The sequence below is a fragment of the Gobius niger genome (genome assembly GCF_951799975.1).
Source record: "Gobius niger genome assembly, chromosome: 21".
Lineage (NCBI taxonomy): Eukaryota > Metazoa > Chordata > Actinopteri > Gobiiformes > Gobiidae > Gobius > Gobius niger.
In genome coordinates, this window is record NC_136872.1 from 12,755,593 (window position 1) to 12,772,041 (window position 16,449).

Here is a 16,449-nt window from a genome sequence, read left to right on the forward strand (position 1 = left end):
AAATTAATTCACAAGTTTCGCAAGATACTTTGCAGAAAAACCTGAGGCATTCAGAACAGTGTGGAATAAGTAAGTGAACCCCTGTATTAAATAGGGCTGACCCTGCTTTTGCAGCAATAGCTGATATTTTGGAGTTGCAGATCGCTCACAACGATCAGAATGAACCTTAGACCATTGTTCTTTACAAAACTGCTGCAGTTCAGCAAGATTCAGGGGGTGTACTTACTCATTCCTCCCTGTCCTGTGAATGTTTAAATGTTATGGTCAACAAAATATGATCAAATGTAAATGTTTGGATGGTATTAGTTCAAGCAGACACTGTTTACTCATTATTGTGATTTTAATAAAGATCAGACCACATCTTAAGACCAATTTAGGCAGAAATGTAAGAAATTCCAAGTATTTTAGCCCGAGTATTTTGTGTTCAGAATGAACACAAAAAGACTTGTCTGAGCAACAATGATTTTCCAAACTGACAAAACACTAAATATATTGCGCAAATATTTTCCGCCACGTTTGAAAACTTGCCTGCGACAAATATTACAAAGGTTTGGGGAGTTTGAAAAGACTGCGGCGCGATCCCGGCTCACCTCAGCGGCAGGTACGCCCACACAGAGCCTGGCCACAGCAGGGGTGGTCTTCCGAGGGTACACCTGGTGAGAACACACAGTAAAATGAATCAGTGAGCGCAGAGAAAGGGAGGAAGACGGAGAGAGAGGGAGAGAGAGCGCCCACAGAGAGAAAGATAAAGCGCGGATGAAGATAGCACAGGAAAAATATGGAGCGATAGACCAAAGCGGTGGGGGAGAGGCGCGAGCTACGGGCAGGTGGCGAAGATTTTAGCAAGGAAGGATCATTTGCAACATTTAGAGGGCACCAGATGGGAAAAGGTGAAAAAACACAGGTATTTCCGCGGGGAAGACAGAAGGACAGGCGATGCTATGTGTGGCTTCTATAGTGACAGGCATCAGGAGGGAATCCATCCATGACTTTGAACACCACTTCAAGCCTTAATAACCTTCAAAGCATGATATCAGCAGTGGGAGAAGTCGTCACAGCAAAGTATGATGTGAAAAACAGAGAAATGCTCTTGAACACATGTCTGGTTGACCGATAGGAACAGAAAGAACGTGATAACTACCAAATGTTGATTGCTACTGATGCTTCTACATAACACATCAACTGCAATGTCTACCACAAAGCTATTATCTTCCACTGTTGCGGCTATCACTGCTAAAAACACGTGACTCTAACTGCATTCACTACTGCTTGTATTAATATAAAACCTGTTGCCATTGTAATAAAACCAACGTAGAAGTAATTCGTTTTTGTGTGTCTTTCATACCCCCTCGACTGACTTTTTCCACATTTAAAAACAGTTCATTTTAATTGCCATGTGCTGCTCAAACACCTCGGTCTCCTGTCCAGCTGTGCTTTGGAAATCTGTCTTGGGGGGCTTTAAAAAAAAAAAAAAAAAGATCTGCTTCTGTTATTAAATGTTTCAGTCAGCCAGAATGTTCTGAATTTCAAACCCCAAGAAACAGTCAGGTTTAATTCACAATGCTGGGATGCATGAGGTGCGGAAAATGTACATCCACTGACAGTTTTCTGACATCGGTGCACAGTCACAGGAGATCTTCTAGTTCAGGGGTACATACTTTGTCAGTCCAAGCTCAACATCACTTTTTTTTTTTATCCCACTCATGAAAAGTGTTTTTTTTTCTTGTTTACTAGTAAGAAAGAGGAGTTGTTTTTACAAAAGCCCCCACAGAGAAGGATGCAACTTTTTCCAGGAGAGAAAGGTATAGCAAGGTGTATAACGCAGGCCCCGCTCTCACTTGTATCTTCCTTATACTTCATCTGCATCCTCCCCCACTGACCAGCCTCATCCATAAACATTCGCACTCCACATCTACATCCCGCGAAAGTCCATAGTCCGAGATAAGGCTCCGAAAAGTGAACGGCAATGACATCGAAATATCAACTTGAGAGTTTGATGACAGTTTGGAAACTGCACTCTGTTGTTGAGCCATGAGACAAGCCAAGGCCTTTGTTGCGATGACAGCCGAGACATTTCACATCCAAAATTCAAGGACATAGCTGTACGCTTTTGAGGCACTGGCTTTGAAAAATTTTGAAAACAAACTTCACAAATCCTTGCCTTTTGGTGACGGAGATTGAAACATTGCAAACTTTCCGGCAGGAAAGAAAAGAGGGAGCGAGCAAAAGGTCTGGGCTGACCAGTTAATGACATTTTAACACAGCTTACCAGAATAGATTTGGCATTAGCCTTGTCAAAAGCTAAAACATATTTTATAATTGGCTGTAGCACTTTTCATCAGGAGGCCCTGTCCATACGAAGTCAAGCTGAGAACCAAATGCAAAGATATTTTATCAATCCAGTCCATACGAGCCCGGCGTTTTGGGGGTCTGTAAAAAAACATTTTCCAAACTAGCTCCCAGAGTGGAAAGATCTCAAAACGCTGTTCACGTGGCGCCGTTGTTACAACGTCTCCGAAACTTTTACTAAAACGATGACATCACAGCCCCAGAGTGGTGTCTGTTATCCATAATCTAATGACCTTAAAATGAGTTTTACTCATGGATCTATGATGATTTTACTCCGCTCCTCTTTGCTCCACTGCAGTCCGCAAGCCACAGGTGACAAGTAGAAAAACACGGGCGAGTCAGTCTGTGTTTTTGGACTGACAGTAAAAGTCTGGTCACTGACAGGTTTTTAGTCCTGTTCAAATGTTTAGAGTGATGGTACGCAAGTTTTGCTTGATCGCAAGGCAATTTTTCCGATAAAATGCAGACTGAGCCTCTCAAAATGATTTACAAATAGTAGCATTATATGTAGGGGGTTTCCAACTCAGGTAAAATGTAAACCTATTTAGCTATGAAGTTGTTATAATTCTTTGTCCTGTCAAAAAAGCACTAACTGAGAGTGAGCCTCTGAAGAACCAAGTAGCTTCTAGAACATATGTGAGACCTCACATGACATCAATGGGGTGGCAAGACCTTTAATAGGGGTGGCAACTGTCACCTCGTGCCACCCCTCTAGATCCACCCCTGGTCCTGTTACGTCTGAAGAATAAACTCTCCTCCTCATCTCTTCTGTAAATCCTTGAATCAAATTCATTTTCACTGTTTACATTCCAGAAAGGTTTACTGCACATGCGCCCTCTACATCTTGTTCTATTATCTGTGTTAGCGTCACAGCGCCTCACACAGGCCTGGAAGATGAACTGCGCCATTTTCACAGACCTGAGTCGACACATGTGGACGCAAACATTTACTAAGCTAGCTTCTGCTTATTAACAAAGTTTCCGAAAAAAAGTGTTTTGTCTTCATGTGGATATAGCCTGATTATAAATAAAACAATATCACGTATTTCTCACGTATTTGACAGCATCATTATTAAGTCAAAGATCTCAAACATAGGTCTATTTCACATGAGTAAATGTACTTTACTTGTTGCTCTTGGTTATAACAGCACTATATATACATCTGTGTCTAAATATCATCCACTGCCCAATAATGGCCATCTCCCACCAAGACACGGACAGTTGCCAGAGTCTTCCACACAAATCAAAAGCATAAATTTCGAAGTGCCACTTGAAGGCTGACAAACAATGGCGATACATTTATGGCGTTGAGATGACACTATAAAAGCCGTTCGATAAAAGAGGAGCTGCATCACTCTCTCCGTGCCTCCTGACAGCCCCACTCAGTACTTATCAACTTGGATTACGCATAGCACTTTTTGGTGATAGTTTGCCATGCTAACGCTACATCAAAGCGCCAGATACATGCGTGGAGGAAGGCAATTAAAGCGTAATTCCCCTCTGACTGGAGCGGCACAGCATCTGTCACGATAAGCAAGGCCCACATTTGATCAGAGCAGACAGCAGAGAGAATGCACTCACAGAAACCTTCAGCTTTGTAACCTTAAAATATAGATAGGGCTGCCTTTGATCGGGTGATTGTGAGGCCTTAAGTGGCTAGACATGATGTGAGGAAATGTCTAGGCTTACACATTTTTCGGGTCATCTTGTGATGGGAGTCGGCCAATCAAAAGAGCACAAGGTCATCTGCGCTTGTGGTTGCTACTAGCTGTGCAGTAATGATGCCAAAGGGGCAGCAACAAATATTTTTCTCAACTTTTGCTGCCAAGATTTTTGGACTTTCCATGGTAAACAGGAACTTTTTATATTCACTATTCAGAAAGAACATAATATTGATCCATACCAATCACAAGTATAGACTCGACCCATTTTTTATGAGCTGAACTAGACAGGTTTTCTATACAGGTGGAACTCGGAAAATTGGAATATTGTGGAAAAAGTTCATTTATTTCTGTTATTCAACTTAAAATGTGAAACCGATATGATGTAGACTCATTACATGCAAAGTGACACATGTCAAGCCTTTTAATTTTGATGATTTTGGCTCAAAGCTTGTAAAAACCCCAAATTCAAAATCTCAGAAGATTTACATGAAATCAATAAAAAAGGATTTTAAACAGAGAAAGGTCGGCCCTCTCAAAACTATACTCATGCATATGTACCTTTTGCTTGAATGACTGATTTAATGCGGTGTGGCATGGATGCTCTCAGCCTGTGGCACTGCTGAGGTGTTACGGAAGACCAGGGTGTTTCAACCAGAGAAATATGACATCTGAAGCCCAAGTCCAGGATCCGTCTGTGTAATGCACTGACTCCAGCAATGTGAAGGTCCCACACATTTTTGAATGGCCTTTTCCTGACAATCCTGCGCTTGTGCAGCTTTTTCTTCCACACTTTTCCTTTTCACTTTCTATTAATGTGCTTTGATACAGCACTTTGAGGACATCCAACTTCTTCTGCTGCTTTTGAGGCTTTCCCTCCTTGTTCAGGGTGTCAATGATGGTTTTCTGCACAACTGTCAGGTCAGAAGTCTTCCCCATGATGGTGAATTCTACTGAACCACTGAGAGACCATTTAAAGTCTCAGGGACACATTTGGTGTTTTGGATTCCATAACTGATGAAAGGGTGACACTTCGAGCCTCCAATATAGTCCCTTTTCACAATATTCTAATCTTCTGAGATTCTAAGATTTTGAATGTGTGTTTTTTTTTACAAGCTGTAAGCCAAAATCATCATGCAAAGTGAGATTTATCAAGCCTTTATTTGTTATAAATTTGATAATTATGGCTCAAAGCTTGCAAAAACCCCAAATAAAACATCTCAGAAAATTAGAATATTTTGAAAAAGTACTGAACAAACAAAGGCTTGACATATGTCACTTTGCATGTTATGAGTCTATATCATACATTAGTTTCACATTTTACAGGAATACTTTTTCACGATATTGTAATTTTCTGAGTTTCACCTGTAATGACTGTTCACAAATCTGTCTAATATGAGATAGATGTCTTGGTTACTGACTGGTTTTCTGCCCCCCCCCCCCCCCCAGATCTCCCCAATAAAGCAAAGCTGAATTTCAGATTTACCTTTTATTGTGGCCAGCCTAAGGCACACCTGTGCTACAATATTTACTACAATATTTACTACAATAGTTGAGAGAAATGGGTCTTTAGTGAACGTAAATAGAAATGTTTAATATCTTTGAGTTCAGCGCATGATAAATGGGAGAAAAAACGTTGATTTTTTTGTTGTTGTGTGTGGTGCTACAAGGAAATTTGTCTTGCAATAAATCTCCACAGTCCCTTGTGCTTAATATGTTCAGGCCTATCTCACAATGGCGCAGTGTTTGAACAAGAAAATTGAGTCTAATAAGAGAAGTCAGCTATTCATTGGCCACCTCCTAAACTTTTGCTCTTTGTTCAAACTCCATGGCAGCTGAGTAAGTAAGTTCAGCAAAGTGAACATGACAGCAGGGTCTCGAAGTTGCTCTCGGCAAGTCAAACTTCTCCATCGATTCCCGCACAACGCTAACGCTGTGGCAGAGCGGAGGCCAGCAGGTGTGTCCCTGTTCAGAGCGGTGGGGAAAGGAAAAGGGAGGAGCACCGACGTGACAGGAGATTGATGGACTGTCGATCGCTTCAGAGGCGTGCGCCCAGATTTATGACGCGCTGCAGACTGTGGCCACCGGAGCCGCGCTACTCATTGATCAATTTGTTGTGTGTGCCCCTCGAACGGATGGGGCACAGCTGCGGTGGGAGTCAATGAGGGCATTGTAGGAAGAATTCCTTCTGCCACAGAGCTGCTGCTGTGGAGCCATGATGGGCCATGTGTCTCATTACAGAGATATACAGTCTGCCAGGAGCGAGCATTGAGGAGCTGCTATTGTGTTGCCATGCACTGCAACACAAGTGTAAACTAGACAATTTGCAGAAGTAGTTCTAACACACCGTATTTCCTACTTAAGTAATCTTTTAAACATTACCTTCCCACTGTAAGGGCCAAATCCGGCCCGCGGGATGATTCAATCCAGCCCCTGTCTTACAGAGCACACGTTCCTGAGCATGTAAAAAAAAAAAAAATTAAAGCCGCAAGCGGCGATGAAGGCCCTCGCCCTTGGGGACTCGTCCCTTGCAACCGCCCCCGCTCGCTCTCATCCTTTGCGGCCACCTCCGGTCACTCTCATGCCTTGCGACCACTCTTCATCACACTAGGTCCTTGCGAGCCCCACAATTGAACTCTCTCATCTTGATGCGAAAGTCCCTTTAAGTTGCATTACAGTGCATTATATGCGAAAGTCATTTTAGTTGCATTACAGTGCATTTTATGCGAAAGTCCCTTTAAGTTGCATTACAGTACATTATATGCGAAAGTCATTTTAGTTGCATTACAGTGCATTTCATGCGAAAGTCCCTTTAAGTTGCATTACAGTGCATTATATGCGAAAGTCATTTTAGTTGCATTACAGTGCTTTTTATGCGAAAGTCCCTTTAAGTTGCATTACAGTACATTATATGCAAAAGTGCCTTGAAGTTGCAATACAGTGCATTATATGCGAAAGTCCCTTTAAGTTGCATTACAGTGCATTATATGCGAAAGTGCCTTTAAGTTGCATTACAGTGCATTATATGCGAAAGTCCCTTTAAGTCGCATTACAGTTTATTATATGCGAAAGTGCCTTGAAGTTGCATTACAGTGCATTTCATGCGAAAGTCCCTTTAAGTTGCATTACAGTGCATTTCATGCGAAAGTCCGTTTCAGTTGCATTACAGTTTATTATATGCGAAAGTGCCTTGAAGTTGCATTACAGTGCATTTTATGCGAAAGTCCCTTTAAGTCGCATTACAGTGCATTTTATGCGAAAGTCCCTATTCACCTTATTCTGCCCCACCCACTGTTGCCCATTCATTTTAACGGAGAACGAGGGAAAATATTCTCCGCTCAAATCTGATGTTTAGCCGATTGATTTTTGTAAAATGTCCGATGTTCATTTGCACCGACAAATAAACAGCAGCGTTTCTCTGCGCGGCCTGAAAACGGCTTTGTTTTCGTGTAGAGACTGATTTTATGTGGACTTCTCCAGCCCCATGTTAACACATAGGAGAAAAGGGGCGGGCACAATTTATGGTGGCGCCCACGCAAACGTGCGGAATAAGGTGAATTAAGTTACATGTTATGCGAAAGTCCCTATTAAGTTGCATTACAGTGCTATTGTGAAAATCTCTATGTAGTTGCATAATTGTGTTGTAGTTGCAAAAATCCCTATTTTGTTGCAGAAACTGTAAAAACTGTTGAAATCACTGACAGACTTCACTGTATCAGAAATCCTATTAAAATGCCGGCAAGAAAAGAGAAAGCATAAGATAAGTGTCACAGCCATATTTGAACTGGCAACCTCCTACACCAAAGACAATTACACTATCCCTGAGCTATAGCTCCTTGCTTATTAAGGCCTGATTTGGGCTACTTTCCTGTAAATTATCGGGCAGTGTTGCCTCAATTGTTTCCCTATCCCCCCATTTCTGTCTCTTTCGTGGCTTATATTTACAAAGCGTTTTTCATGAGGGTGGGATTAAAGGCGCAGTGAAGAAAAAGAATAAAGAAAGAAAAAGAAAGAAATAAGGTCAGAATTGAACCAGCACTCTTATGGTTAAAATCCCAACACTCAAGCTATGACACTACGCAGGCACAACAAATCTGGTGAAATGCCTTGGACTCATGTGTTTTAGGCTGTGACAATGTGTGCAGCAGCCCATGTAAAAGGTGAAAGCAATAGAAAAGTGTCAAGGCTGTGTTTGGACTAGCAACCTCCTTCACTTGAAACATGGGCCTGATGATGGCTTGGTTTCTCTAAATTCCCAGGCTGAAATTTGGTCGCAGCAACACATTGGAGGAGAGATATTTCCCTGTTTTTAGTGAGTTCTTCCTGGAAGGTGCTGAGTCCAAAACAAAAAGGAAATAAAAGCCAATGTTAGGATTTGATCCAGCAACCTCCTGTACACTAGTTCAGCTCTCTACCAATGGAGCTACTTCAACTGAGTGAATTAAACAGCAGATGTGAAATTAATTTCATGACAGGACCCCGCACTTGTGTGTTTGCAGGAAACAGATTTACAGTTTAGAATTCTTCAGGTCATGCCCCCCCCCCGGAACATTTCCCCGATAGTTTTCAACATTTTCCCCCAGTGATTCCTCAACTGTCTCCCCACTATCCCCCCATTTCATTCTCTTTAGTGACGCATATTTTGAAAGCGTTTTTCATGAGGGTGGGACCATAAGCGCGGTTAATAAAAAGAAAAAAAAAGTTGAAGTCAGAAATAGTCAATATTGATCCAGCAACCTAATGGTTGGGAATCTAACGCTCAAGCTGTGATGCCACACAGGCACAGGAACTTCTAGGAAACGTCCTGAACTCATGGCACTCGCAACACACTGGAGGGGTCATTTCCCTGTTTTTAATGAGTGTGGAACCGTCGGCGATGATGCACTTTCTTCCCAGAAAATGATGTGTCCAAAAGAAAAAAAGATGAAAAAGAGTCTTGGTTGGGATTTGATCCAGCAACCTCCTGCACATTAACCCAGCTCTCTACCAATGGAGCTACTTAGGCTGAGAAAACAAGCAGCGGATGTGAAATAAATCTCATGAGAGACCCTGCACTTGTGTATTTGCAGGAAACGGATTAACAGTTTAGAAAATAATATATTCTCTCATATTGTAATTGGGGTAAATTCCTGGCTGCCCAAAGAAACGTTGAGAGAGGGTTTCAGCCCTGCAGCACCCTCGATATTGAAGCAATATTTTGGAAAGACCCATATAGTACGAGGAGCACACAGAGAGACGGACAGGAAACAGACGAACTAAACTTCCTGTGATTGTACTGTTGAGAAAAACGTGAATTTGGAGGCAAAAACGTCCAAATTAAAGCTTCTGTCTGTGACATAGGGGTAGTATAAGTACCTATGAGTCCAAAAGTGTGGCTTTTGTGAAGAAAGGGAGAAATTTGGAAAATTGGCGAATTTCAGGAGACAGAGGCCTCTGACAGAGGCTAGTATGCAGCTAGGCTAAGACCTCTGGCTATTTTCACGGAGGATGGGCGGGCCACTTACAAGCCAATTGAAGCCAAGATGGCCGCCTCCCTGTGCGAGTGGGCGTGGCGCTCCAAGTGAGTTTTGGGCTTGTCCTGATGTCCCCTCTCACTGTGCCGAGTGATTCGGGCGTACGCCCAAAAACGCCCCGATTTTTTTGAATTGGGGTCCGCTTCCAGAGGGCGCTGTGGAGCCATTTTGTTGTGGGCGTGTCCCATTCGTCCAATATCATAAATTTTTTCGCTGCCTCATTGCCTCCGCCAATTTTGGGGAGCTTTCACCCACGTTTAGCGGGTCAAAAACGCAATCCTTTCCGGAGAAAAAAAAAAATAATAATAATAATAATAAGAAACCACCCAAAAACAATAGTCCCTTGCCAGGACTGCGTCCGGCTCGGGCCTAAAAAGTCTCTAGCCCATTCCTGTGCAGAGTTATGGATTTTTAAAGAAATAGCCAGAATGCTCACTCCAGCCACTAGGGGGCAGCATAAAGAAAGAAATGAAAGAATTCCACACGTGTCCAGCAGAGGGAACTGACATAAGAAGAGATCAGGATATAATCAACACATTAAAATCACGTGGTAAATGGACAGTCTGCCCCTGGGCGGCTGTGGCTACAATAGTAGCATACCACCACCAAGTGCAGAGTGAATGAATAATGACTACAGTGGTGCAGAGACTTGAGACAGAGGCTTGTTTAGTGCAATAGGCTATATGCACAGTTTCCCCACGTGACGTCTTCCTGGACAGTCAGCCAGACGCAGCACTTCCTGTCGCTGGTCGTTTACGTTCACAATTAGCAGGTTCCCACACAAAAATAGCGATAGCTCAGGATCTGGTTAAGGACAACGAGTTACTGATGGAGTCACAGCAACGTATTACAAACATCATGTTCACTGTGAATCCTGCACCCAAAGGAAACGCCAGCTGTCGTAAGGGGCGGAGCTTTTATCTTAGAGCTAAAGGCTAGTGTTGAAAAATGATAATATAACATGTAAACAAGTAAATATTATTTAAACTACTAACAGGACGATTCTTTTTTGCGCAGGCTCGTTCTAAACTTTGCGCTAGTTTTATTTTTTATTTTGTGTTAGCCGCGTTAGCTTCAAGACAAAAACATCCACCGTTATGAACACGGAGGTTTCCTCCAGTGAAGTCGTTGCGTCTCACGTAATATTTTCTAACCTGCTCCAGCCACATCCGAACTTTTACTCGCTGTCCTTTACCAAATCTTAAGCTATTGCTTCATTTCTGTGGGACCTGCTAATTTTTAATGGGAAGAGATAACGGACAGGAAGGACAGCCTCTGGCTGACTGTCCAGGCGGAAATCACGTGGGGTCAGGCTCATTATTATTCATTTATTGAAAAAAGTTTCCTCAATAGTATTATAATATAATATTCCCAATCAAAACCTATTATACGGGAGATTTTGTTTATGGACCCCGGCAAAGCATACAAATAAATTTACTGGGAGACCCCTGTAATAGAGAAACAACTGTGTCTGCTGAGGTGACATGGACCTTTTTCAGATATTTAGATGTGTAATTCACAAAAAAGGCATGCTTTTAATACTGAATAAAAGACGACGAAAAGAAGATTACTGTACAGTTTATATTTCTTGTATTTATATCTATTTCATTTCAAAATAATAGGTTATTCTAAAGATATTCTCTATATCTACATATATCTCTATTGGGGTCAGCATTTTGTAGCTCGAGCCCAACAGTAGCTCTTCATCTCTTTCCAAGGAACTCCCCAAAGGGTTTCTAAATTTCTACAGCTTGATGAGATACACATATTTATATTTAATGTACCAAATAACCGAGCTATGATTAACCCAATCTGTAAACATTTATGGCAATACAGTTAAATTGTAATTGAGGAAACTTATTAGTCTTCCTAAATCTCATAATGACATGTTATTCTGTATGCTATATCCACAAATTAGGTTCCTCAAACTCAATGATTTTCAAAGTAATTGTGATAGTATCTTCTGTAATGTAAATTTCACTAACCCAGCTGTTTGGCCCAGCAGTCTTTGCGGTAATTAGCGAGCGTTGTGAGCAACAAGTGAGAAATGGAGTGTAAAAGTGTGGGGCAGGGGGAGCCGCTGCAGATGTCTCTAACACAGGCTGCTGCAGTGACACTTCCTGCTGCCAGCCGCCCGCCGAGTCCCAACATCTGCCCACAGACCCGGGCTTAATCTCAGAGGCAGCGGAGCAACCAGTCAGTTACCTACCGCAAAGAGGGGAGGGCCAGAGCAGCATGGACCACAGATGCAACAACAATGCGGTGTCATTTGTTTTGGGTTTCCCGGTCGTTCCTGTGAATATGTGGCTCCACAGCTAGCTACCCAGAGAGAGGCCTGTCTGGGTTCGCCGTGGGCTAATCCTTAGGCTAGGTAGTCCTGGTCAAAGCTAGGTTTTAGTGGAAGGGAGATCTACTTCAAGTCCACTTAACCTCTTACGTCTGAGTGCATGCACAAAGACCAGACAGGTACGCATCAACTCGTCTAAGCTCAGCTTCCTTTAAGCGAACGCATTTTCTCCAGTTTGGCTTTACCCAAGTACAAAAACTTCTGGACTAGAGAGCTATAGGCCAGTGTAACACCTCATTTGAAAGTAAGACCAATAAAACTGATCTAAACGGGTCTTTTTCCTTGCGTTGTTGCTGTATTTTTGTCACTGTTTTGTTTTCATTGCATTTTTGCCACGTTTTCCATCTCTTTTTTGTGGCTTTTTGTTGCTCTTTTTATTTTATTTTCAGCTTTTTTGTCTAATTTTTGACACTTTTTTGTCGCTCTTTTGTAGCTTTTTGTCACATTTTTTACTTTTTTCCAGTCAGGGTTAAGATGTTTAAGGCCTCATACTTGACATTTTGGGGTAACACGTTATTTTACAGTACCGTTGATACACTGTACCTATAACTAAATTTAGTACAATGTAATGTGCTCTGAAACTATCTGTAATAACTTGTACCTATGGGTTAGATACACAATGGATTAATCTGTCTTTGTAGTTTGTCGGTACATAATGTAATAAGACATTACTCTAACCCTAACCATAAGGGTCTGGTGTCCTATTACATCATGTACCTACAAAGTACTAATACAAGTTATTCCTTTGTGTATGTAACTCAAGTTATAACAGATTGTTACAGAGCACATTACATTGTACTAAATTTAGTATGGTACAATGTATCAAGGTAGTGTAAAATAAAGTGATACCATTTTGTGTTTCTAACATCACAATTCTTATATAGATTAATAAATACTCACAACTTTCAGGGAGCAATACTGGCACCGTAATGCCAGTGACAACAACTAGCATTCTAGTTCACGATCGATACAAATGTTTTATAATTAGATGCACAACATATTTTCTAACTTATTTTATGGATCTTTGTATGAATTGTGCCTTTAAGCCTCCACAATAAGATTACTTAAAGGCACTATATAAAAATGTTAAAACTAAGTATTTTCATCACCCTACATGTTCCAGCCATGTCCTAATGTGTAGAATGACCTATTCACCACAACTGCCTCTAAAATCCTGCACTGTCACTCAAAAAGGTGCTACTTCCGGGCTTATTATAGAGACTGCAGTTGCATGTAAGACCAGAGGCGGCAGTAATGAGCATAAAATGACCAACTTGCCTCTACTCTCTTGAAGATCTTTAAAATTCTGTGGCAGAAAGTGTACATTACATTTGCACTTGAATGCTAAAATAATGTGTCTGACAGCTCAACCATAAAAGCAGGGAAAAAGCAAAGAAGTGTAATCACAGCTAGGGATTGTGTACCTTGGTCAAGTCACAGATTCTCAGCAGGTCCTTCTGTGCTTTGTCACTGTAGATCCTCTCCCTCTCCTTTGCAACGTCGATATCCTCCTCCTCGCCCGATACAGAGTTGCACGTCACGAGCCTGCCAGAGTCACAAGTCAGCTCCGCCCTTTCATTAGAGTTAACATCGCACCACATTATAAATTATAATGGTTAAAGTTTAAGTTCGGGGGCCAGCAATCTTCGCAATTTTCATAAATAGTACTAAGAGCTTTGGGCATTAGTAGTCATAGCAACCTGCTGCGAGTAAACACCAAAAACGACCAAAGAGGGATTTCATTTGGCAAACAAAAATCACAACGCCGCAGATGTTTTATATATGAAACGGCTCTACAGTATATTACCAATTTAAATGGTGACAAATGGGAAGGGATATCTTTACTTGACGCTCAATAACACACACAAAAAAAAAAAGCGACAACAAAAAAACAGATGGGAGCGAGAATAAAAGAATACAAATCAGAAGAGGCAGCGAATAATGGCGGATCAAAGGGAGATGTGACTGAAGTGAGATGAAAGAGCGGATTGACGGCAGAGTGTTTTGTGAAGTCGGCACAGTCTGGTGGATGGTTGGCACCTTGGTTTGCAGAAGAACTTGTACTGGATGAGGATGGTGAGGGCGAACATCACAGCCCCCTGGATGCACATGGCGCACAGGTTTTTGCCCACCATGTCCCAGCCCAGTGGGTTTTTGAATCGGTCCTCCCCTGTAACACGGAGGGCATTATTACAATCAGTCATTCACAAAATTGGGGTCACCGAAACTTCCCAGCATGTGCCCTTCACAGCTTCTGAAAAAAAAAAAAGACTGAGTTGATTTTAATATGCCATCCTTTATATTGAAAGGATCGTTAAGGAGGATGTATCATACAAAATTCATAATTCAGTCATTACATTTAAATGACGGTCTAGGAAAGAAGCAGAATTGCTGAGAACATAGAGCTGCTTAAAAAAAAATCTTGCAAAATATTTTCTTTGGACCGTTAAAAAAAAAAAAAAAGTCCAAATTATAATATCCTACCGTTTCTAAACTAATCCTCTATTAGAGACATCCCTGGCTCACCTGCCCCCTGCTGGCCAGCCCTCACACCTGCCCAAGCAAACCAAGCTGCGCGGCCTGATGACGTCATCACACAGCGCAGTTTGTTTATGTCGGACCATGTGCCGGTAGCATGTGAAACGCGAAGAGCACAGAAACAATCGTCATAGTGAAATGATGAAATAACACACTTGAGCTGCGTTTGTGAGCCCTGCTCCTCTGAAGAGTTTTAGACTTTTCTGCAACAACCAGCCCAGAGCAAAGGATACAGAGGCTTCTAAACTTCGGTTCTGCTTTCAGTAAAAGGTGAGCACTTATCAGTAGCGTTATCTCAAGAGCTACGTATAAAAATGATTACTATTATATTACACTGCGCAGGACAGACTTTCTGCGCTTTGGATGGACAAGCGGGAGGGCATCCTTAAAGGGACTATACGGAGTTTAAACATGCTAAAATGATGTATTTTTTTTACATGTTCCAGCAATGTCCTAAAATAGACTTTTTGGTTTCTTTTTAAAAGACACTAGGTTGAAACAAACAAAAGCTGTTCAATTACCTTACGCGTTTTGACGGACAAGGGAACTACTTCCGTCTTCGTCAGAGGCGTCTCCCGTCGTGCATGATGCGTCTCTTATTGGGATGTTGTAGTTCCCAGGCGTGGCCACACTGACATAAGCAATAAACCTGTCAGTGTGGCCACGCCTTCCGCCGAGTGCTGGTTAGTGGAGAAGTGCGTCCCATGTGTGCGCCAGGGTAAAGGCGCCCTCATCTCTGTTGATGGATCTTATTCCTCATTCCTCCATTGCGCACAAACTTTCAGTAGTCAGGACTTTATTCGAACGAATCAATATAATTACAGACGGCGAGGATAGACTCAAAGAGGAGAGACACATCACACAGGCGCTAAAACAATGCCAATACCCGAAATGGGCCATACAGAAGGGGAGACAGCAGGTCAAGAATAAACACAAAAAACAAGAAAAGGACAAAAAACCACCCAGAACAGAAGAGGGAAAAAATAGAGACATGGTCACACTACCTTACCTGCGAGGAGTCACGGAAAAAATAACAAGAGCTTTCAAAAAGCACAACATCAACGCAATAATTAAACCACACACCAAGTTAAGACAGTTACTCGTACACCCCAAGGACAAAATTCAACCCGATCACAAATGCAACGTAATCTATGAAATTCCATGCAAAACTTGCAATAAAACATATATTGGTGAAACAGGACGGACTTTCAATACACGCAAACGGGAACATCAAAAGGAGTGCGAAAAGGAGACAGAGGGACGTTTAAGAGCAATAAAACAAAAGGCCACACAAGAAAACCTCAAATCCGCAATATCAGACCACTGCAAAAGGGAAAATCATATCATGGACTGGGAGGGGGCGAGGATCGTGGGCACGGAAGAGCACAAATACAAGCGCTGGATCCGGGAGGCCATAGAGATCAGAAAGCGAGGAAAAAGATCCATCAACAGAGATGAGGGCGCCTTTACCCTGGCGCACACATGGGACGCACTTCTCCACTAACCAGCACTCGGCGGAAGGCGTGGCCACACTGACAGGTTTATTGCTTATGTCAGTGTGGCCACGCCTGGGAACTACAACATCCCAATAAGAGATGCATCATGCACGTCGGGAGACGCCTCTGACGAAGACGGAAGTAGTTCCCTTGTCCGTCGAAACGCGTAAGGTAATTGAACAGCTTTTGTTTGTTTCAACCTAGTGTCTTTTAAAAAGAAACCAAAAAGTCTATCACTCAAGAAGACACAATACATGTAATAAAAGAATGTCCTAAAATGTAGAATGAGCCCAGACCTATTCACCACAACTGCATCTAAAATCCTGTACTGTCACTCAAAACGTTGTTACTTCGGGTCCGAATTGCCGTCATGCACGAGCTTAATATAGAAGGTGCAGTTACATGTATGACCTGAGGCGGCAGTAGTGAGTATAAAACGGCCAACTTGCATCTAGCCTCTTTAATAATCGTTTTTTCTCGATTATGCCATTTTTGTAATCGTCTAGAGTAATGATCAAAATCGTAATCGAATTTTGATTAATTGCA

General features: G+C 42.1%; 2 protein-coding genes across 3 annotated transcripts in view; both read right to left on the reverse strand.

Annotated features, from left to right (window-relative positions):
* caap1 (caspase activity and apoptosis inhibitor 1) overlaps positions 1–16,449 on the reverse strand; it is a 228,911-nt gene that overhangs the window by 81,529 nt on the left and 130,933 nt on the right. The window lies entirely within an intron of this gene.
* The window catches only part of LOC306980995 (phospholipid-transporting ATPase ABCA1), a gene marked incomplete at its 3' end in the record, with an annotated part of 176,433 nt that overhangs the window by 32,928 nt on the left and 127,056 nt on the right, over positions 1–16,449 (reverse strand). Inside the window, exons 40-42 of the mRNA XM_079580541.1 lie at positions 13,910–14,039; positions 13,294–13,414; positions 591–653 (exon numbers count right to left, since the gene is read on the reverse strand). Of these exons, the coding sequence (XP_079436667.1) occupies positions 591–653; positions 13,294–13,414; positions 13,910–14,039 (314 nt within the window). The remainder of the gene's footprint in view (positions 1–590; positions 654–13,293; positions 13,415–13,909; positions 14,040–16,449) is intronic.